Source organism: Cornus florida, unplaced genomic scaffold (genome assembly GCF_030987335.1).
Source record: "Cornus florida cultivar Cherokee Brave unplaced genomic scaffold, ASM3098733v1 CherokeeBrave_3.0.0_Hap2_Chr03, whole genome shotgun sequence".
In the NCBI taxonomy this organism is placed as follows: domain Eukaryota; kingdom Viridiplantae; phylum Streptophyta; class Magnoliopsida; order Cornales; family Cornaceae; genus Cornus; species Cornus florida.
Genome location: NW_026775573.1, coordinates 19,798,612 through 19,822,246, shown reverse-complemented (window position 1 = coordinate 19,822,246; position 23,635 = coordinate 19,798,612). Strand labels below are relative to the sequence as shown.

Genomic DNA, 23,635 nt, shown 5'->3' with positions numbered 1-23,635 from the left:
ATGACTTGTGCCCAAATGCAGTGTTTTGCCTAGATAGCATCCAACATATGATAAATTAAATTTATGTACATGCATATACACATACATGAAATATGTTCCAAATTCTTGATCGTATGTGCTCATTTTGATCAGCGGTTGCCCTTGCTTGACCCCCATTTTGATAATCTGTTGCTCACTTGCACTCTATACTGTTCTTTTATTTTTTCTAAATTTATTTTTTTCCATATTTTTTCTGGCATGTTTGGTCTGTCTATTGATTGTATGTTTTATTGTCGTTCATGTTCTTGTTTGTCTTCTACTATATGAATGTATTCGGTTTTAGTATTTCTTTCTTATCTTTTATTTTTTTATGTTCCGTCTAACATGTAGACTTATCAGTACCTCGTATTAGCAACACCATAATTGAGAAATGGAAAAATTTATATATGATCTGGACATGGTGGCCTTACTATCTGAACTGGTTTACTCATGCTTCAACTTGTACTCAGTTTAGAATCTGGGAAACCTACTTTTTCTAAATCTGATTCTGAGCCAGAAAGTTTTACTTTATTAGTTTTAATTTGAATAGGATGGGGTTTGGCAAAATATTGCCATCTATATGGCTGAGTTTTCTCGAGAGTGAATAAGCAACGGCACTTCTAAGAGGAGCCGTATCCATGTCAGATTCATCTAGAACACTCTTGAACACCTGTCTGACAGTCTAGGACGTGTCCATAATTTAAAAATAAATTCTTAATTTTGGACACATGATCAACACTTCTTGAATGTGTTTTAACATGTAACTAATAGAAATCTTGAAGATTAGATAAAACGTTCTTATAAAATGGAATTGTTAGAACACTTGTCAGAAAAAAAAAAAAAAAAGAGAAAAAAAAAAAAAGGGAATTTTAAGAACAATTGAATTTAAGGGTTTATATAAATTTATATGAAGTTTTGAAAATATTTCGAAAACAGAAGAAGAAAGGTTCTATTGAAGGAGTAGGCGTGGGAGTGAAAAAGGAGTCCCTGATCAAAAGAAGAAAAAAAGAAAAAGAAAAAGGAGTCACCGAATGATGTATATTTATATATACACATCTACATATATGAACAATTAAATGAAATATTTTATATCCATAGTATTTATTTGTCCTAAATAATATATATTATTATACAAAGATATATATTTTATTGTGATGTGATGACTTGAGTCGTGTCTACTTTTTTATGATTTACCATGTCAACATGTCCATATTTTGTCTTATTCATGTCTTAGTGTTGTATCCATGCTTCTTAGCTTGAGAGCATATTGTCACAATGGGCAGTTTATGATTATCCTTGCAGTGTTGATTAATTATATTTATAATATTGTTGGCTTGTGTGAGTGACCACAGTTCAACTTTTCATTATTGCAGGTTTTGCTTATCGGGATCCTCTGATTCTATGATCAGGTCAGATATATCATACCTTTTCTTCACTATAATTGAATATTGTATCATATTTAGACATGGAAATCGTGTTCTATGCAAAATTATATTTCATGGCTATGTCTGCACAAGTGAACTTGAGTTTTGTGATGAGTAAGAGCTGATACCTTTGCATACTATTGTTGATTGATGTTACATGGACTCGGGTACGTGTGTCAGACACGGGTATGTATTCATGTGTCGGACGTGTCAAATCTCCAAACAGAAGGACACTCGGACATGGCTAAATATTCATTTTATTTTATTTTCTAGAGTAAAGTAATGTTTTTATCTAATAAAATGTTCAATATAGGCATTAACTCATTTTAAAGTACTAATATAATATAAGTGAATGATTGGATATGCTTTTTAAGTACATGTCCGTCCATAAGTGACGGACACGTATCCCATACCCATATCCAAGCAATAGGTGTCCGACACGGCTACTTCACTACTTTTGAAGAGTCCATGTAACATAGGATCTAACTTACTAATTACTTGGGAATAGGGTGTGTTGGGTAATGAGACATATTCTGTTTGAGATCTATTATGATTATAAATTTAAATGGGAGCAGTACAGTCATTAAGGCATCTCATGCTTTTTTCTTTGGAAGTTCGCTTTTCAAGGCTTTAAAGATTTCCTTGCGGAACTTGAGTATGTGACTGGGATGGTTATGAAAGAGAAGTTTGATTGACAAAAATCTCGTGTTTGGTCGTACACTTCGGAGAATTTAACAAATTTTTTTTGGGTGGGCGTGGAAGGGTGATACTGATGGTTTAAGTATGAAGCTCTGACAACAGTGCCAAGACTTCACCACCCTTATGTCTCGCTAATGACACTTCAAGTGCACCGTGTCCATTGCCTCCATACCTAATAACACCTTAGAGCATCTCCAATGGTAAATGCCATTTCGGGCTGCCAAATCTATATTTTGAGAGGAACTACGGTGTCAAAATACAATTTTTTTAGCAATTTTGCTCCAATGGTGCATTCCATCCAAAATGCTATATTTTAGCAATTCTCACCCTCTATTGAACCAAGTCCAACCCACTTCTAGCTTTCCAATCCTACTTTAACTTTGACCGTTGATTTCGAAATTCCCTTCCCATCTCAACCATTCATTGCATTATGTCCCACATAATATTTTTAGGGCAAATCATTTCAGCCTCCCCAATCGCCTCCATCTTTGTTCTCGTTCTTGACTCTGAACTTGCCCTCTCTCTCTCTCTCTCTCTCTCTCTCTCTCTCTCTCTCTGCAACTGCAAACTACAAAATCTACAAGAATCAGAAGTTCAAAACCCATATATTTCAGTTTATCTATCTGTCAAATTAGGGTAAGTGAGGTGGCTGAGAGCAGATCTGAAATGGGGATGATGTTTTCTGAAAATCTATGGATACATATATGTTGTAATTGTTTGCTTCCCTACTCCACCCATTCCTATGGTTTTCGGTGTTGTCTCTCTTTTCTTATTCAGCTTCATCATCTCTTTTACACACACTCAAACACACACACACGTATATGTATGTATATATTGTTTATATTTCTGTATATCTATCTGTCTGCAAGAATCAAAAGTTCAAAACCTATTACCTATATCAAAACCCATATCGGCATATCATTTCAGAGTTAGCCGTTCGCAAGCTTCAGCCACTGGCTCTCAACTCTCAAGCTTGCCCCCCTCTCTCTCTGCAACTGCTAACTCTCAAGCCGGATCTGTAAATGCCATCTTCGACCATGGAGAAATTGGATTCATTGAATTGAGAGAGAGAGATTGAAGTCAGATTTTGTATTGAGTTAGGTATACAAACATACATATATATATAGAGAGAGAGAGAGAGAGATTGAAGTCAGATTTTGACGCAACCGGAAGAGGGGACAGGAAATGCACAGAGATAAAGCCGTTCCAAACAGCATCGTACACAGAGAGAGAGAAGGCCTGCCAAAAAAATTGGCACCTCCTATATTTGAGAAAAAATTTGGCATTCTCAAAATTTGAGAGCCCAAATGAAAGCCCATTGGAGAGCCCACTTTTTACACCTATCTCAAATTTTGAGTTTAGCAACCCAAATGAAAGGTGCATTGGAGATGCTCTTAGGCTCACCACATTCTGACTGCCAGTACTGCTATTGTTATGCCACCATCACCATCACCAGGTTCTAACAACATTGTAATCCTCAACCCCAACTTGTACCACAACCACTATTACTTACTCCATTGCCTGTGAACATTTTCCCACACCATCATGATCACTACTACTGCATCCACCCACACTGTATACAATATACCTCTCATAGCCTTAGTGTTATACTGTTATTCATTGACAGGACCTATTTCCAGTACAAGTATAAGAAGCAATCATTCTTGGATTGGGATCTGATGCTCTCTTGTTCCACCTAGTTGTTTCCAAGGTTATCTACAGATCTGAATAATTAAACATGGAAGTTTAGATTGGGTGTAAGTGACGAGGGACAATTTTCGAATATAAGTTGTCTACTCGAAGTTTTATCCTATCTAGAATTATTGTTTGGTTAAAAATATAGCTGTTTGCATTGGAATTGAAAGATGTCTGGTTGTTGGATCTTAACTGGTGTAGGGAAAGGTTAGGGTCACTATTATAACAATTTTTATCTTTAATTTAGTTACTTCTCCAAACATGAATAGAAGAAATCTCCTTGTTCCTAATCCTTTTTCGTACTTGCATAAAGTTTTAATTGCTTATAGAGAAGTATAAAAGTAGGTGAAAAAGAAAGTGGAAAAAGAATAAAGTGGTGGTTTATGCAGGGGGACTCCCGACTGTACAGATGAGATGTAATCCAAAAAGATTACGAAAACTTAAAAGGAAATAGTGCTGTCCAAAAATCTTATTCCTTTCTTGTCTATAAGAAATGTATATATGGATATCAAAACAAAAATGGGCCAGTTGATTTATTGTGGAAGATATCAGATTCCCAATGATGCCTGAGCTGCTTAGTTGCTACAGCTCTAGAAAAAGAGTGGTAGAAAACAATAATTGCTATCTTCATAAGTATATCTTGATTTTCTTTGCTATTCGTTAAATACAAAAACATGGTATAGCATTGAATTGTTATGCAAGCTTCGTAAAAAATTTAATATATTAAAGCAGTTTGAATTGTTTGTACACCAGAAATCACAAACTACAAAATTTGATTCCTCAAAAAAAAAAAAAAATTCTTGAAGCTTCCGTCTAATAAAAACATTTACTAGTAAAATGCCCACCAATGTTAATGAATGGCCATACTGCTATTAAGGACCAAAAACCTAAGGAGAGCTGACAGGCCATTTATTTGAAGCATTAGATAATCCAATGGAACTTCCACAGCTGTAATCCTCTATTTGCTGTAATCCATCATGGCCTATTCTTAGTTCTACAATGTTGAAATATATAAATATTTCTATATAATCATGGAGCAAAATCCTCCGCCAATCACAGTGATCCGTTCAATTTTCTTCCAACTATAAATATTTCTATATAACGGTGGGAGCACCACCAATCACGATGCCTTCTTTGACTATTATACAACTTCCATACTTTCTTATCTTCACCATGCCTATATATAGGCTCTTTGTACTCAAGCAAAATATATCTCAATAATAGAAATGTAGCCCTTAGTGGCTATTTATCTATGGATATAGTCCTTAGTGCTGAATCATGTATATGCATGTGTTCTACATCTTTCTCTTTTCACTTCTCTTTTATTATTTACAACATGGTATCAGAGCCCTGATATTGATGCCGGAGCAAGAACAACTCATTGATTGTGAGAACGACAATCACGACACACAAGATGAGGAATATCCATTTAGCACATTCAGCAGTATCTTTGCTCACAAATCTCACTACAACCAGAGAGGAAATTTGAAATACTCCGGCGTCGACGAGAGTGATCGTGCGAACCCTTATATTTCTCGCGCCATTGATCGTTTTAGCTGCAATTTTCCGAATGAATTGTACCAAATTCATAGTTGTTAAAGGCTCAAGGCGCACAAAAGCGCAAATGCCTCCTGGCGCCTGGTGCGCAAGGCGAGGCGCGCGCCCAACTGAAGTAAGGCGCACGTTGAAAAAAAACAAAACGAAACCCACCGAATAAAGTATTAAAGCTGCAATAGTATATATAAAGATGCAATAATGTTTGTATGCTGCATTAATTGATAGAAAATTTGAGTTCATCTTGCAAAAATCACATGGATGTGCTATTATTACTTTTAAAGTCAAATCAAATCTAATTTTCATTAAGCACGAATAAAACGTTTTTGCAAGCTTCAAGTACCATGTTTGGATGCATTAAATAGAAATTATGAATTTATCTTGCAAAAACCACAAGGATCAAGGATGTGCTATATTTTCAAAGCAAATCAATCTAATTTTCTATAATCACCATGATTGATTCTATTTTTCAAGTCATTTTTGGGTAAGTGATTGATTGATTAGGTATATCTCTATTATCTGTTTTAATAAGGAGTAAACAAAATCAATCAGGCGCATCACCAAACACATGCAAGGCAGTAAGGCACTAATCTACAGAAACAACAACTAAGTCACAAAAACCTAAAAAAAAAAAAGGACCAACATCATCTAGATTCTAGACAAGCATAAAAATAAATAAAAAAATTTGCCAAAAGCAAAAGGAAAGAACTCAAAGAACTGAAAGAAGAGAGAGACGAGAGAAGAAGAAGAAGAAAAGAAGAGAGAAAAAAAAAAAAAAAAATCTGACATTCTGACGAGAGAAGAAGAAGAAAAGAAAGTAAAAAAAAAAAAAAAAAATCTGACAAGAGATTCGGAGAGAAGAGAAGAGAGAATAAGGAGAGAGAGGAGGAGGAGAGAAGAAGAAGAGAAGGATAGAGAGAAGGAGAACTTATTGGCAGATCCGAGAGGACCGAGACTGAGAGATATCCGAGAGCTTCGCAGATATCGCCTTCTCTGCCGGCAGATCTCTCTTCTTTCCAAAACCAAAAGAATAACAAAACAATTAAAAAAATTCCCTTTTTCCAGTAGGCTCGCCTTTTGTGCGCCTGTTATACAAAGGCGGCTGCCCTATTCAACCCCAGCGCCTTAAGCCATTGGAGGCGACATGGTGGCGCCTGAAGGCGCCTTGTGCCTCAGGCGCGCGCCTCCGGCGCCTTTAACAACTATGACCAAATTCACCAAACCTCAATCTTATTTTCAAAATGAATCCAATTAATCTCTCTTCTTAGTCTCACACCATGGATATGGTGATTGCTTTTGTAGGGAATGCGATCTTCAACTTTTTGAACTAATTGTACCAAATTCACAAACCCAATCACATTTTCAAAATTAATCCAATCAATCTCTCCTCTTAATCTCACCACCACTACGCCTTGGACAGGGTGATTGTTTTTGTAGGGAATGCACATGCGAATGTGGTACCATTCGTTCGGAAAATTACAGCTAAAGCGATCGATGGCGTGAGGGATGTAATTGTTTACACGGATAAGAGGAGAGATTGATTGAATTCATTTTGAACGAATGATACCACATTCCCAAACGCATTCCTTACAAAAGCAATCACCTGTCCATGGTGTGGTGGTGGTGAGACTAAGAGGAGAGATTGATTTGATTTATTTTGAAAATGCGATTGGGGTTTGGTGAATTTGGTACAATTTGTTCGGAAGATTGCAACTAAAGTGATCGATGCCGCGAGAGATGAAAGGGTTCACACGATCACTCTCGTCGACGTCGGTTCCTCTTTAGTCGTAGTGAGATTGGTGAACAAAGGTATTGCTAAATGAATAATCCTCATCTCGTGTGTCATGATTGTGGTTCTCACAATCGCTCTGATACCATTTTTTTAAATAATAAAATAGAAATGAAGAGAGAGAGATGGAGAACACATGCATATACATGGTTTGACATTAAGGACTACATCCATGGATAAAGAGGCACTAAGGGCTCAATTTCTATTATTGAGACATATTTTGCTCGAGTACAAAAATCTTATATATGGCATGGTAAAGATAAGAAAATATGGAAGGTGTACAATAGTCAAAGGAGACATTGTGATTGGTGGAGGATTTTGCTCCACTGTTATATAAAAATATTTATAGTTGGAAGGAAATTTATTGGATCATTGTGATTGGTGGAGGATTTTGCTCCATGATTTTGTAGAAATATTTATATATAACACTCCCCCTTAAGTTGGAGCATGAATATCATGAATACCCAACTTGCCAAAGACGCCTCAAAAGATGATGAGAAAGTGTCCGGAACAAAGCTAGGAAAATAACCCGATCTTGTCGAGGAAAATAAACTAGAAATCGTTGGGGAAAATGTCCGGAACTACACCGGGAATTGTCCGGAACAATGGCGGGAAATTGCTGGAAAACGCCGGGAAATGTCCGAAACTAAGTTGGGAAATGTCCGGTACAACACCAGGAAATGGCCCGAACTACATCAAGGAACGCCAAGGTGCTAAACCATCTTAAAAGCTGATCGGAACTATGCTGGGAAAACCAACTAGAACTCGCCAGGAACTGGCCGGAACTATGCTGTGAAAAGAATGTGAAGACTTAGAGAATATGCTCCATGATAATAATACCAATACTCCCTCTCACATTCTAGATGGGATTACAAGAACAACCTGGCTCTGATACCATGTTTAAATTTGGACGCAGAAGTAAGAAATGCAAATAGTAAAATGGAAGAGAGAAAGATGGACAACACATGCATATACATGGTTCGGCACTAAGGTCTACATCCCAAATGGCTACATCACTTTTATAATACTCTCTCAATCAGTTCGTTTGGCAACTTAATAAACTAATAAGAAAGCCTAAGCTAATGAGGAGGAAACTTTTGTTCAAAAGAATAAACAAATAAGAAAGCCCAAGAGTCAAAGTGTCAACCGAACATAGAAAGAGTGAGACGAACGACGAAGCTCTAGTTGCAGAGACGAACAACAAAGCCATGTCAATTCTTTTTCTTCTGTCTCTTTTGCTCTACTTCTTTGATCTCTCTCCTCTCATCTTTGCTTGCTTATCTCTCTTTGTCTAGTTCTCTTCTCTCCTTGTCTTTTTTTTTTTTTTTTTGTTTTTTCTCCTTTTTCTTCATAGTCTCTCTATCTCTCTTCTCATCTACTTCTCTCTCTTCATCTACTTATTTTGTCTCTACGTCTTCTTTTTTGGGGCTCTGTTTTTTTTCCTTTTCTTGTTTAGCAGTTTTGTTTTATTTTTTTGGTTAGTAAATTTATTTTTTTTGTGCTATGTTTTTCCATTCAAAAAAACAAATTCTATTTTGCCTTTCAAGAAAACAAATTCGTGCTATGTTTTTGGGTTCTTGAATGCTTATATAGTTGATGGATTTGCTTTTTTATTATGAGATATGAATGCTTTTATGGTAGTTTAAAATTTTAATTGTGTGCCTCATTTCACTCAGGCGCGCGCCTCGCCGTGCGCCTAGGCTCCAAAGGATCTTTTGCGCCTTGGTGCGCCTTGATCCTTTAATGACACTGCTCTCAATTCATTTACAATAAAATGGTGGAGGCTCCTTTATATAGGAGAAGAAATTATGAGAATGGAAAGAATTGGAAAATAGGAAATAAGGAGGATTTTTCTCCACTGATTCCTCTACTCTATTAATCCATATTTTCTTTTCTTTACCATGCCTATATATAAGGTCTTTGTATTCAAGCAAACTATATCTCAATAATAGAAATGTAGCTCTTTATCCATGGATGTAGTCCTTAGTGCCGAACCATATATATGCATGTGTTCTCCATCTTTCTCTGTTCCCTTTTGCTATTTGCATGTCTTATTTCCGCATCCAAATTTAACATACAACACTTACAGTAGGAAACTTAGCTTATTGGCATTATTTCCAATTTCAACCAGCATCAAAGGGGCATGTTCTTTTTCATTGATTTTGGGTTCTTTGTCTTGTTTGTCAATTCTAATTTAGCTTTCTCATGTGGTTGAAGTTGGTCATTTTGTATCTGGGAAATGTCTATCTAATGTGTAATTTCATTTGACTATGTCAATAAAGAAAATAAAAAGCTAAAAGAAAGTAAAAAAAAGAAAGATGTGGAGCATCAAATTCTGTTCTTTAAATCTACTACAGATTGTCACCAGTATAAATAATATATGGGTTAAAGTTTCCTTTGACTTGATTATTTGATTTATTGTTTTCATTAGTTGGTGTCTGAGCTTATGGTGTTCTTTTAAGTGTGCATATGGGTATTTTTTTTTTACCAGAAATATGTTTAGTGTAAATGAGTGTGGATAAAGATCTGAGAATTGGGTTCCCTTGGTTGAGTTCACGTTTTTGGTTTCTTTCGAATTTGGATCCAAGTAATCCTTTGTGGTTGTGACCATTGTGTTTTCTCCAATTTCTTATCTTCTTTTTAACATTATTTCTGTAAATTCTGCATGTGGGATGTATTGTTTCAATTTTACTACTACAAATAGGAACCTTTGGAGATAAATTTCGCTTTCCATAGAAATGAATTTCCGCCCTCATTAAGTTCTGGAATTCTTCAATAAATTTTAATGAATATAATGCTGATGTTATTCACCACAACAGGGAAAAAAAATTGACACTGATGTATCATTAGCTGGTAACTTTATCCGGAAGATTTTGTATTAATGCTACAAGTAGTATTTGTTTTATATTGTGGTTGGCATTAACATAGTCACGAAACTATGTTGAATACAACGTAAGTGTGCATAAAATTTAGGACATGATGGGCCCGTTGTGCATTCTAAAGTTGCTCTAATATATTGAGTAGATTTTTTCCTTTTTGAAATGTGCCTATTATGCATTCTAAAGGTTTTTCTTTGGATAAGTCTATTCATATAAAGTTGCTCTAATATATTGAGTAATTTTTTCTTACTATTTTTTTGTTTGTGTAATTGATATTTTTTCTACTTTTTTTTGGGTAGACTATGGGATCTTGGTCAGCAGCGATGTGTGCATTCCTATGCCGTGCATACAGATTCTGTCTGGGCACTTGCCAGCACCCCCACGTTTAGTCATGTTTATAGTGGTGGGAGAGACCTTTCTGTGAGTGCAGTTCAACTCAATGCAAATCTTTTGTCGGTTTTGTCTTTTCTTGTCATAAAGATCTGTTGGTATTATGCTCATCTTTTTTATACCCAATTAATTCTGTTTATACTCTCAGTTATATTTGACAGACTTGGCAACAAGAGAGAGTATTTTGCTTTGCACAAAGGAACATCCTATTTTGCAGTTAGCAATGCATGATGATGGTATATGGGTTGCAACAACAGATTCTTCCATATATAGATGGCCGGCTGAAGGCAATAATCCTCAGAGTGTATTTCAAAGAGGCGGCTCATTTTTGGCTGGAAACTTATCATTTTCAAGGGCAAGGGCTTCCTTAGAAGGAAGTACCCCAGTGAGTCATTTCCCCCCTATCTATTTCATAATCTTTGGTAATAGATTTTATCCCATAATTGGTCTTCTTACGCTGGACATCCTTTAGTTTTTCCAATTCTGATTTTGAGATTTTGCTTTTTATTTTTTGCCAACAGATTCTTCTTTTTCTAATAAATATTTTAATATTTAAGGTTTTTTCTTCCACTTGTATCATTCAATCCAGTTTTTGTCGGATGTTCTCAAAGTGACTTTTTTCCCTTTACGTCAATGAAGTGTAAGGATTACCAAGTCTTCCAAAATTCCCACCCCCATTGTTTTGTGGATATTTGCTTGCTTGGAAGCTTTATTTACTATTCTATAAATATTGGCAAATGCATATGGGTTGGTGCTATTCATAAGTTGTTACTTTTTTGTTAAACTTGTGCATAACTTTATCCTGTCTTGCTCAAGACCATTTTAAGTATACTATCCAAATTTAACTGCCATATATATATTTTTTTATGGTCTAACCAAGCCAACTCATTGAGAAGTTAAATACGGAAGTGAAGAGACCCTTTCAAGGAATTTTTTTTTTTCGAATTTTGATTTTTGTAATTTAGTGGGAAAGAATCCAAAAATGTTAACGTCTTACTGTCTTACATATTCAAATTTTGGTTTGTCTTATGCTCATACTATTTACATAGTTAAATTAATAAAAAATTACGTAATTTCAACCAATGATCTTTCTTAAACATTAACACGTATATTTGGTACTGCATATTGAACCAAATGATTTGGATATGTTAGTAAATGCTCTGACAATATCTTTAGTATGACAATCATATTAAGGGTATGTTACCCCGACCTTCCCTGACGTTTTTGTTTGTTACTTTCGGTTTAATGTTTTTAAAATACCTTAGTCAACTTCCCTTGAGGTTCGGTTGACTTAACCCCGGCCACCCCTGCCGTAGTTGATCGTCAGACCAATTAAAATCAGTTAAAATGCCAAAAGTACGTTCGTGCAGGAGAATTACAAAATTGCCTTTGCTGTACTCCTTCCACCATTCCCTTGCAACTCCTCTTTCGTCACATTTTTGTCATCAACCAGTGACACCCATCAATCCAATCTCCGATTCTTCTTTTAGGTCTTTCCAAGTGGTCCAAAGCTTGATGAAGCTGCAATCCAACCACTCTTAGGCCTTTCATTCTTAATTTCATTTCCAATTCTTTCCGTCACAGCCTCTATCTCTGTCCCACGATTATGTTGTTTCCACCACCATCATTAACACGAAATTTCTCCTTCTGCCTCCCACTCTGCTTCACACCGCCACCAACCATTTCCTTCTCACTTTCCAAGCTGATTTCATCGTGATTCCTCTCCAACACACTCACCTTCTCCAGGCTGTCCAATGGTGATGTCACTGCTGCAACTTTTTGTGGTGACACTGGCGCAGCCTCAACCATCTCCGGTGACACTGGAGCCTCCACAACCGTCTCAGGCGATTCCTTTGCAACCATAACCATAAAAAAATTCTCCGGTTTGATCAACGGCTTGAATCAAGAAGTCACTGTCAACCATTTCCTTCTCACCTTCCACGCTAATTTCATTGAGATTCCCCTCCAACATACTCGCCTTCTCCAGACTTTCCGATGGTGAAGTCACTGCTGCAACTTTTTGTGGTGACACTGGTGCAGCCTTGATCATCACCAGTGAGACCGGTGTCTCCACAACCATCTCAGGCTGTGCCTTTGCAACCATAACCGTAACAAAATTCTCCGGTTTGATCAAGGGCTTGAATCAAGAAGTTCTGTGAATGTCACAGATGCTGGTTCTCTCCAATGTGAGCGTGAGTTCCAGAACAAACTCTTCTTTTCTGGGAAGATTGACTCGACTCACACATCTCGCTCATCGGATTCACCCGACAGCAAACGGTGGAATGTTTTACCGGTGTATGAGCTCATGAGCAGTGGAAGCATGCAAGATTGTTTTCTTGGTGGCCTTTGCAACCATAACCGTAACAAAATTCTCCGGTTTGATCAAGGGCTTGAATCAAGAAGTTCTGTGAATGTCACAGATGCTGGTTCCCTCCAATGTGAGCGTGAGTTCCAGAACAAACTCTTCTTTTCTGGGAAGATTGATTCGACTCACACATCTCGCTCATCGGATTCACCCGACAGCAAACGGTGGAATATTTTACTGGTGTATGAGCTCATGAGCAGTGGAAGCATGCAAGATTGTTTTCTTGGTGACTCCACCTGCGAGTGGAGGGAGGAGGTGGCTGTTTTTGTGGTATTGGTGGTGACGGGAGTGGGTAAGGGGTGGTGTAGGTGGGGATGATGCCGTGGTGGTCGGGATGAGCAACAATGGTGATGATGCGGTGGTCATAGGGATTATCAACCATGGTGATGATGGTAACATCCAGCCACAGGGCATAATGAGAAAATTGTGAGAATGGGCTGACATCAGCTGCATGCAAATAAAAAAGATGGGGGTATTTTAGAAAGTAGTCATTGAAAAGTTGTGGTCATTTCAGTAAATACGTTTGGTTAACTAGCAGTTTGTTAGTCTGACATGGGTGTACTGGGGTGTTAAGAGTTACTTTTCAAAAACTTTAAGCTGAGGGTAATAAACGAAAACCTCAAGAGGAGATCGGGGTAATTTACCTTTATATGAAGTATTGATGATAGTAGTATATTTTAGGCTACAATGGTATTTTCTTATTGGGTCTTTACCCGATCTACAATATTAAAAATCATATTTCAAAGAACAAAAATATCTATATCAATTTCATTTTTATGTTTTGACTGGGTAACAGAATTACACCCCATCTCAAATTTTTGGATGGGAAGGTTCCTAGTTTATTCTCTCTTTTTTTTTAGGTCGTATAGGTTATATTGTGTGTAAATTTCTGGTTTTTGAAATCTTACTTAACGGAAAAAAAAAAAAAAAAAAAAATCTCTGGGTTTTCAATTATGATGGTAAATAGTCCTCTAGTTTTCCGATCCTTCCTTCTATAACCATATATTATTTTCTCTGTCCTTATTGACAAATGTCTTTGTTTTAAGAATTATTTGTAGAATTTTAGCAATAGTCAGAGATAAAGTTATGTTGATGCATATGTCTACATGCCAATTTAAATTAGGAACTTGTCGACATTGTCTGGTTGCAATGTTAAAAAGCATGTGCATGTTTCTTAAGGAAATTGTAGTCATTTGTATTCAAACTAATTCGACCCTGATATAAAAACATATGTTACTGCATTGTTTTGATGCTGGAGGAATGGTTATAATCTGCCTGTGAAGCTAGCCAACTCTTCAGTTCAGTCATGGAATCCAAATATCTTTTCTAATATGTCCATCTTTTGGGCCTTTCCCTCATCTTGCGGCACAGTTAATGCTTGGTGTGGTTCTTGAACTGTGTCAATATCTTACTCCTGTCAGCTATCCCATGCAAGAAATGTTTGAAATTTTCCAAGGAAGAGAGTTATCAACTCAACTCAACAAAGCCTTTGTCCCTACAAGGAAGAAAGTGTGATTCATTTATTTGGTTCCTTAAAAATTGATATAGTTATATACGTACAGCATATTATAATATGTCATATTTTAGTTTTATGATACGAGTCTAGTTGTTATTTCTCAGTTTTGAGTACAAAGGTTGAGAAATGAGGTCATTGCACTTTGCAACATGCATAATAAGGGTGAAATTTGATGTAGCCTATTAAATTGCCCAAAATACTATACTAGGCTTATCGGTTGCCAGATCTACTAAATATTTCCCAATTAAACAAGTTCTAGAGAAATCTCAATGTGCGGAAATTGTATAGGTTTGTGCTATGTAGAAATTTTTTACATTTATTCTATTGAATCAAGCTCTTGTTATTTATACATGTACCCTGACCATCTGAAGTCGGTTAAAGGCTGATCTTTGTTCTTTGTTCCCCCTTGCCCCAATGGGGTTTTTTAGGCTCCTGTTTACAAGGAACCGTCCTTTATCATTCCTGGGACTCCGGGTATAGTGAAGCATGAAATTTTAAACAACAGAAGGCATGTCCTGACTAAGGTAATTCTGATTTTTTGAGCATATGTTTCATTTGTAGAACATTTTTTCAGTGCCAGTTGTTTCTTCTGACTCCAAAGTTTTTCGTGGTGAATGTGATACTGTAATGATGTGTGAAACTTGTCTCTGATAGGACACTGCTGGTTCAGTGAAGTTATGGGAGATTACCAGGGGCGTTGTGGTCAAGGACTACGGAGAGGTTATTTTCCCATCTTTATATCATTTCTAACTAGAATAGTTTTTGATTGCTGCGCCTTTGCTAATGTGTAATCCTAAATGAGGGAGTGGTGGAGCAGTTTTACTGAACGAGTAATTTAAAACATTGTTTATCTTAGAGCATTTAAACACTAAAGTTACGCCATGTCTAACGACTTAAGCTTTTAGTGTTGATGATGGTTAACATAGTATCATAACATATCGTTCAAATCTTATTGTCAGTGTGATAATTAAAATTGAAACATGTGTTGGACCAAAAGAAGGCCACACATGAGGGCGTGTTAGAGAATATAAGTACTAAATTTACACCTTGTCTATCAGCTTAAGATTTAGAGTAGATGATGGTTAACATTTATATATATATATATATATATGTCGATTACCTCAAAATTATTCATTACTCATGTCTTCCTTTCTTTAAAAATTGCTCTTGCCTTTTTCTTAAAAGGTTTCGTTTGAGGAGAAGAAGGAAGAGCTCTTTGAGATGGTAGGGATTACTTGCTTTCTATAATAATGTTTTCATGTCAGCCAAACACTTGGTGGATTTTCCTTGACTCACTTTACTTCTTCAGGTAAGCATTCCTGCTTGGTTCACTGTTGATACCAGGCTTGGAAGTTTGTCTGTCCATTTGGATACCCCTCAATGCTTTTCTGCAGAGATGTATTCTGCTGACCTTAACATTGTTGGGAAACCTGAGGATGACAAGGTAAGCATGTATAATTTTTTTCATTACTCATATTTTCTGTTTGATTCTATTTTGGGTTTCTTCCCAATCCTGTTCTGGGGTTGGAGGGGAGAAGTGGCTGGCAAATTTATAATTTATGGTTTTTTATATGAATCTATAGTCAATGTAGAGGTGGCATAATCTGCTCTTTGATATTGTAAGCATTGTATGAGTATATGGACTTAGAGGGCAGTAAATGGAGGTATTTTCTCTAGTGAGGTCGAGGATCTGAGCCTCAAAATGCATAAATGCCAATGTTCCATCTCCTATTGAAATTATGTAGATTACCAAACGATAAAAAGAAATTACTTAAAAATAAATTCCAAAATATAGGAAGTCAAAATTAAATATAAGTAATATAGATATTTTATTAAAAAACTAATCATTTCAAAATGAAATTTTAGTTTAACAAAAGGTTAACTTGTTAGACTTGTATTTGCACATTATCCTCCAATCATTTAATTGGCTAATCTAACATTAACAAATAAATAATTGTGGGGGAGCTTCTCACCTTTAACGTAACTTTGATGTCATCTAATCCTAAGAGGTTCTCTGAGACTCACATTTGGGTGACCTCAATGTATAAGCCTTAGGGTCTCTTAAAAATATTGTACATTGTATATCTGGTTATTCTGGTTTGTTAAAATGGTAGTTATTAAATTGTGTAAATATAATAGGAGTTCCATTTTCTTTCCATTCTTCGTGTTGTGTCCATTTGTGTGCCTCGTGTTTAAAGGGTGGATGGGAATTTTATTCACTTTTTTTTTTTGGGGTTTCGTATGGTTTAGAATATCTTTAAATTATGCATTCTCATTTTAGTTTGCTATCTGATTTTATGCTAATTACAATTTTTATAAAGTCATACATTGTGCAAAGGGAACTATAGCTGATAGGTAAACTACTTTTTTGGATATCTAGCATTTCTGTTTTTTGGAGGGCAAATATAACGTAGCGGAAACGATAAAGAACAGGGTTAAACCCTTGAATTCACAAAGAACACACTCACAAGAGAGAACTCATTGCGAAAACTAGCCAAAAGGTAAAGTCTACTCAAGTCATCACCTTCTAGCACCCTGTGCAGACAGGGCATACATAATGCACTGTTACTAGAAGGTCTCTAATATAATTGTTTTTAATTAATTAATGTTTGTTAATTTGTTGGGATCTCATGTATTGAAGTCCATCTATGTATTGGGCACTTCATCGTATCGCTAGATATATTCATCAGACATTAATAAGTTTACCCAAAAATAAGGACCCGTTAGGTAACTGTTTATGTTTAGTGTTTATTGTTTAAGCTTAAACGTAAGCAGTGTTTATGTTACACTTGAGCTTATTTTTAAAAGAATAACAGAAAACATGTTTGTTAATTAACCTTAAACCATTTAAACATTATTTAATAACTGGAAAATTTGCAAAATATTGTAATATATATACACACACGCACACACACACACACACACACTTGGATGAATATGACATCACTTGAAGAAGGTTCTATTTGATGGAAAAAATATATATATATATATATATATATATATATATATACATATATAGGTTCTATTTGATGGTTGATGGAATATATCAGCAAATCTGATTTGGACTTGTATATTGGTAAGGTAGGCCATGGCCATTATAGTAGATGAAGGCATCTCATATACCATGGTCAATATATGATAATGAAGGGAAAATGTTGATCATAAGCTCTCAGCCCCTAATTAACTCTTTTATTGACCGTAATCAACCAAAAATCTTTATCAAAAGCCCATGAACAACTCTTACTTTATGCAAAACACCCAGTCCTCCACAAGCTATCAGAACACGATCCAAAGTGTAGTCGTTTGGTGCTAACTCACTAATGTATCATTAACCAAAACAAGTGCAAAGCTTTCTTCTCCCATTTTAAATAACCTGAAATCATCGTAGTCTATGCAATTTCATCTCATGTTGGCATTTTATCAAACACTTCCAAAGCATCAGTCGTTTTGTTGCATCGAACATAATCCACAATCATTAAATTCGACAACAATTCATAACTTTCACCAAACATCCACTAGAAAGGTCAAGTTGGGTAACAGATGATGAATCAAAAATGTTTCCTGAGCCTGACTGACAAACTCCATATAGTCCATTCAGAATCGATTGCTGCAGTGAACACCGTCTACTCTACTCTTTTATACTATACTAACAATCGCAGAATCAATCTCATTCTATTTTCTGGCTAAATAAACTGAAGCGAGCAAATCAGAGGGATCTGGGTTCATGAAATAATCTGGGCTTTGTTTGAGAGAAAATGTCTAGCTAAAAGAGAAATCACAGAGAGAGGATCTGGCTTAATGAAAGGATCTAGCTAGAGGAAAATCAGTGAGAACCAGGGTTTCGTTTCAGAGAGTCATATCTTGCATGTCTGAAATGAACGGTGTTTTTTTTTTTAAAAAAAAGTGCTACAAACTATTGGTGTTTTTCATTTGAAGGGTTCTGATACATTATTGTTTTAGAAGTGTTTAGACAATATATAGACAAAATAAAAATTATCAAACATGTTTGTCTTAGTGAACTATTTTTTCAAACAATAAACACTCAACATAATTGGTTACCAAACAAGCCCTAAACTATTTTAATAAGATAAAGTATTAGTCACTAGATTTTCATAATTGTATGACACATTAAATGGTGGAGATCTTTGAAGATGTTGATCTTAATAAAACAATATAAACTATCATATAATTGGCTCCGATTCGTATGAACATTTGTATTGGCATCTATTGTAGATGGATGGACCTCAAACATGTTCATTTAATTGATTATTAGGTTTACTATGCATTTAAATTGATTTTACTTTATTTTTCTAAATGCTTGTATGCTTTACGCTTTTCCAAAATTTTCACCGTTTTGCCTTGCTATTCCTGAAGCGATCCCGTATCTGAAATGAAATTGGATCTGCGTTTTTTTCTGCTTATTTTGTGTTACCTCAAAATAATCAGATGGGTGCCAAAAGCTCTGAAATGGATCATGAAGATTTTGAAAGTTCTTTGTCGAATGCATTGTTTGTGTTTATTTGTGTGTTTATTACTTGTAACATTTTGAGGTCTTATATTAATTTCATGAAACATTATAATATCTCAAGTGGTGTTAAGATGCTCTGATTCATGAAATCTGTTGGTTAAAAAAAAAATCAGAAGAAATTTTGGTTTAAATTATCAGTATGATGTCCGCTCTATGTTTATTCATTTATCCAATTTCGTTGGTTCCGAGTTTCCTTGGAAGTCCGTGTGGTGCTCTAAAGCCCCTCTTCGAATCGCGTTCTTCGTTTGGACAGCTACATCGGGGAAGATTTTGACTTTGGACAATTTGAGAAAGAGAGGCAACATCATTGTTAATTGGTGTTGTTTATGCAAAGATGATAGTGAATCCGTGGATCACATTCTTTTGCATTGTCCTGTGGCGTTTGGTTGTTGGAGTTTTATTTTCAGCATTTTCGGCATTTTTTGGGTAATGCCTAAGCACTCCTCTCAATTGATTAACGCTTGGAAAAGCTGTCCTGTTAAGAAACAAGCTCGTGCTTATTGGAAGATTGTTCCTCATTGTGTCTGGTGGTGTTTGTGGCGTGAGAGAAATAACAGATCCTTTGAAGGAAAAGAATCGTCCTTAGCTAATTTAAAAATTCATATTCTTCGTTCTTTATTCTTTTATGTTAGAGGAAGTACATGCTCCTCGATTGATGATTTCTTTGATCTCTTGGATTCTATTGGTCCTTAGATCTTTTCTCTTGTATTAGGGATGCGTTCCCCTTTTGAACGTTTTTCTAATATATTTTTACTTATCAAAAAAAAAAAAAAAAATTATCAGTCTAATGTTTCCAGTCACTTTCTTGATTACTTTAATTGTATGATTTTAGTTTAACTATAGCAGATGGGTTTATGTTACATGTAATTATCATAAGTAAGAATGCATTATGATGACCATTTGTTGGACCAGGAACTGTGAGCTTTCTTTATTGTATTGATCTATTACTACGAACTCATATAGTGCATTGTTTGTTATTCTGCAGGTTAATTTGGCGCGGGAAACCCTTAAAGGACTCTTGGCTCATTGGTTAACTAAAAGAAAGCAGAGATATGGATCCCAAGCTTCAGCCAATGGAGAAGTTTCATCTGGGAAGGATATATCTGCTAAGAGTCTGGCTCTTTCAAGAGTAGAAGTTGATGGAACTGCTGAAAATGATTCTGTGGTATATCCTCCATTCGAGTTTTCAACTGCTTCATCACCTTCCATTATTACTGAGGGCTCTCAATCTGGTCCATGGAGAAAAAAAATTACAGACTTAGATGGAACCGAAGATGAGAAGGACTTTCCTTGGTGGTGTCTGGATTGTGTGTTGAATAATCGTCTGCCTCCCAGAGAAAATACCAAGTAATTTTCTGAAATTATTGCCTATTCTTTATGTAAATGGGCTTTGACTTGCAAAGGAACCGAGTATTGTGAGAAATTGGGATCATCTGTTGGCTGTTGTGTGCACAGTAAATAGTTATATCCTGTTAGGGAAACTTTGAATATATTAACTGCAAGCTCATCTCTCTCTCCTTCTCCAACCCCCCCCCCCCCCCCCCCCCCCCCCCCCCAAACAGTTGAAACTCTTGGACTCTGGCAAACTGTTTTCCTAGAATACATTTATCTTTTTCTTTGGCTTCATTCTAAATAATTGCGAACATGTTTGAAATTTGTTAGACAGAATGAGAATTTAATTATCGTTTTCTTCTGCCCATCCTAGGAAGTTTCTTCATGTAAATTGGTTTTAATTTCCACAGGTGCAGCTTTTATTTACATCCATGTGAAGGCTCAGCCATCCAGATTCTCACACAAGGGAAATTGAGTGCGCCTCGTATATTGAGAATACATAAAGTAAGACTTTGTTATTGCACGGTACTTTGCAAGGAAGTAAACTTATTTTTGCTTAAATTAAGAAAATAAGTTTTTGCGTTTGATCTGCATGAGAGATGATGTTTGTAGTAAGAGATTATACAACTGTTTCTTTCAAGTTATTTTCAATTAACGATTACCCTTATCTCGCTGGTTTTGATGATAACCACCAACTTACCGGCTGGATTCCCCATTGATGGTTCCAATTCAAGTTTTACTGAAATTTTACTCCTTGGATAGGCCTAGTTTGGTATTCAAATTTTGCAGTGGTGTGCATACTCTGCCATACACAGATTCACACCTGCATATTGTACAGTGCTCTATCTGTTAGCTTACTTTAGATGCAAATTGTTGTCTGGATTGTTAAGCAATATCTTAGCATGCGTTTCAATTCTAAATTTGCTGTTTTTGCAGGTTGTTAACTACGTCATAGAAAAGATGGTTCTTGATAAACCAATTGATAATTTAAGTTCTGATGCAACTTTTGCTCCTGGGCTGCCTGGAGGGCAGTTACAGCATTCAGCTGTTGGAGATGGTTCTTTCCGGTCTGGGTTGAAGCCTTGGCAAAAGCTCAAGCCTTCTATAGAGATCTTGTGCAATAATCAGGTATGTTGATATAATTTTGTGGATATTGATTTGTGAATAATCAATGAACTTTTCTTGTTAATGTTTCTAAGCTGTATTACTTTACAATCTATGCATTCATGCTGCTTTTGCAATTGAAAATGAAATGAAGTGAAAAATGTTACGTATATATGGCATGTACAATTCTTTTTAGCGTGCCCCCTTGGTGGGGGGGATTTAATAGGTATAAATATCAAAATGAGAAAAATAGTAGGGTATAATACTATAAAACAAATTCAGTGGGGCATTGGGTCCGTGCTTGCACACACAAATAAATGCATATGCACATGTACGGAAATATTTGGGATTTAAATGATGAAGAAGAATTGGGGTGGATGGATCATTCCAAAACTGGGTGTTTTTATATTTATTTTTTCTCATTTTCAAATTAGACACACATGGCATAATTCACATGATGGTTAGATTGCAAAAAAAGGAAACTTAACCAAACTAAGCCGTCTCATCTAATGGGCTAATTTGTACTTTTAAAATCCTAACTATAACTAAAAGAAGCTGAACAAGGGTGAATATTGTATTTAAAGAGCATGTTCCATGTGCCGGTGATAATTTTGCTGTCATTCTGACTAGTTTGATGCCTCCTATTGACATTGTTAACTGGCCTTGTCTGTACATAAACTATTATGTACTTTGTTATACCATGTTTTATGATTGCAATGCTGTCTGCTCATTTATTTCATTCTGATCTAATAAGTTGTAGAAGTGTGTAAATGAAAATTAGGAACATGTACATTTTCTTGTTTGGGCTATTGACGTATCCTTGTGTCATCGTTATTCATTATCCCAGGACAATGTCTAGAGCACTGAGATGAATAAAATTGTCTTGTAGTTATACATCTTTGCGGTACCCGTTTTCAATTTAGTTTTTTTGTGAGTTCAAATTATTTTTTCACTTTGTGGACTTAACCATTCTGGTGCTTTTTCAGATCTTGTTACCCGAAATGAGCTTAGCCACGGTTCGGGCGTATATATGGAAGAAATCTGAGGACCTTGTCCTCAACTACCGAGTGGTGCAGGGCAGGTGATTTCATGACATGCAAGAGGTGAGTGCCTAAGTTTGATATTTGAGCTATTTCTTCTTGTTTTGTCCAGTTGTTTAATGTGACAAACAATTTTGTGACACTGAAGCATATCCAAATATATAAATTTGGCGCATTCTCGGGAATAAGTGAAAGAACATAGGTAGTCATGTCATAAAATAGATATCTTCTTTTAGGGGTATGAGAATCTGATTTCACTTGTTCTCGAGTGTCCAGACACATTTGAGTCAGTTCACCTAAATAAAGTTCTTCAAGAAATTAATTCCTACTACAAAGTAAGCAGTCAGTAGTCAATACAAGCACTAAACAACTCACTTCTATAATTTCTGTTTGAGCAACATTCTTTTTTGTTTTTGATGCTTGTAGGGTCTAACCCTGGGTAATGGAGATTCTGTGCTTGTGTAAAGTGCTTGGGAGTAATTGATCTTCGGTGGATTCTTGTCATGATGAGTATTATTTGTTGCTTCCTTGTAAATCTGGAAAACTAAATGCTTTGCTGAATTGAGCAGCATTTCAAATTCGCTGAGAATCATGGTAGCAATATGACGAATTTTGAACGTTGTATAGCCGACATGCAATCTTTATAGACATTTGTGGACTGAGTTCCCCATTTGACAATAGAAGGGCTTTGATATTGAAGGAGAATTAGCACAGGGAGTGTCTTTTCTTTCTGTGAAGAGCAAAATTAGTGATATTATGACGGAAAGTTCTGTAGATTTGTATTGTGGGGACATGATACCTAGCAAAAATCACTCTTTCAGAAGGTGATATTTTCTTTGCCTGGAAATAAAACGATTCCCATATGTGTCGAACTAGTCATTTGATTTACCCATCATTTTTTCTTCTTCTTTTTGCTCCTCTCATGCTATCGTTTGTATATCCATATTCCCAGAGATTCAACTAAATGGAAAATTTGCTGTTGCAAGGCTTCATTTATAATTATGCACTGTGTAAATTTGGTATGTTGTGTTGGGTTCTGATTGGTTTAGTAGGCTCTTTGACTCTTCTTGATGTCCCTGATGGAATTATCACTTTGTTATGTGGATATTGTTTTCTGTAATAGAAAGCTGAGCATCTCTGGAGTTTTCTGTAGAATTATTAATTTATTATTTATTTTGTTTATATATATATATATATAGCAAAAATAATACCGAGTCCGGTGTTTTCAGTCATTACCTCCAAGTGCTATGTTTAGACAAAATTAGCACTTGGTAATGACCTTTTCATCTAAATGAAGCTTGA

At 35.8% G+C, this 23,635-nt stretch overlaps 1 protein-coding gene across 2 annotated transcripts in view; it reads left to right on the top strand.

The window, feature by feature from the left end:
* Nucleotides 1-23,332, top strand: part of LOC132299822 (uncharacterized) — a 32,969-nt gene extending 9,637 nt beyond the window's left edge. For both annotated transcript variants that reach the window (XM_059796647.1, XM_059796646.1), the window contains 12 exons: nt 1,392-1,427; nt 10,358-10,478; nt 10,597-10,833; nt 14,758-14,853; nt 14,984-15,049; nt 15,515-15,553; nt 15,639-15,773; nt 19,843-20,204; nt 20,600-20,693; nt 21,126-21,317; nt 22,280-22,396; nt 22,760-23,332. In XM_059796647.1, coding sequence (XP_059652630.1) covers nt 1,392-1,427; nt 10,358-10,478; nt 10,597-10,833; nt 14,758-14,853; nt 14,984-15,049; nt 15,515-15,553; nt 15,639-15,773; nt 19,843-20,204; nt 20,600-20,693; nt 21,126-21,317; nt 22,280-22,378 — 1,477 coding nt within the window. In that variant the 3' untranslated portion in view covers nt 22,379-22,396; nt 22,760-23,332. The remainder of the gene's footprint in view (nt 1-1,391; nt 1,428-10,357; nt 10,479-10,596; nt 10,834-14,757; nt 14,854-14,983; nt 15,050-15,514; nt 15,554-15,638; nt 15,774-19,842; nt 20,205-20,599; nt 20,694-21,125; nt 21,318-22,279; nt 22,397-22,759) is intronic.
* The last annotated feature ends 303 nt before the right edge of the window (nt 23,333-23,635 follow it).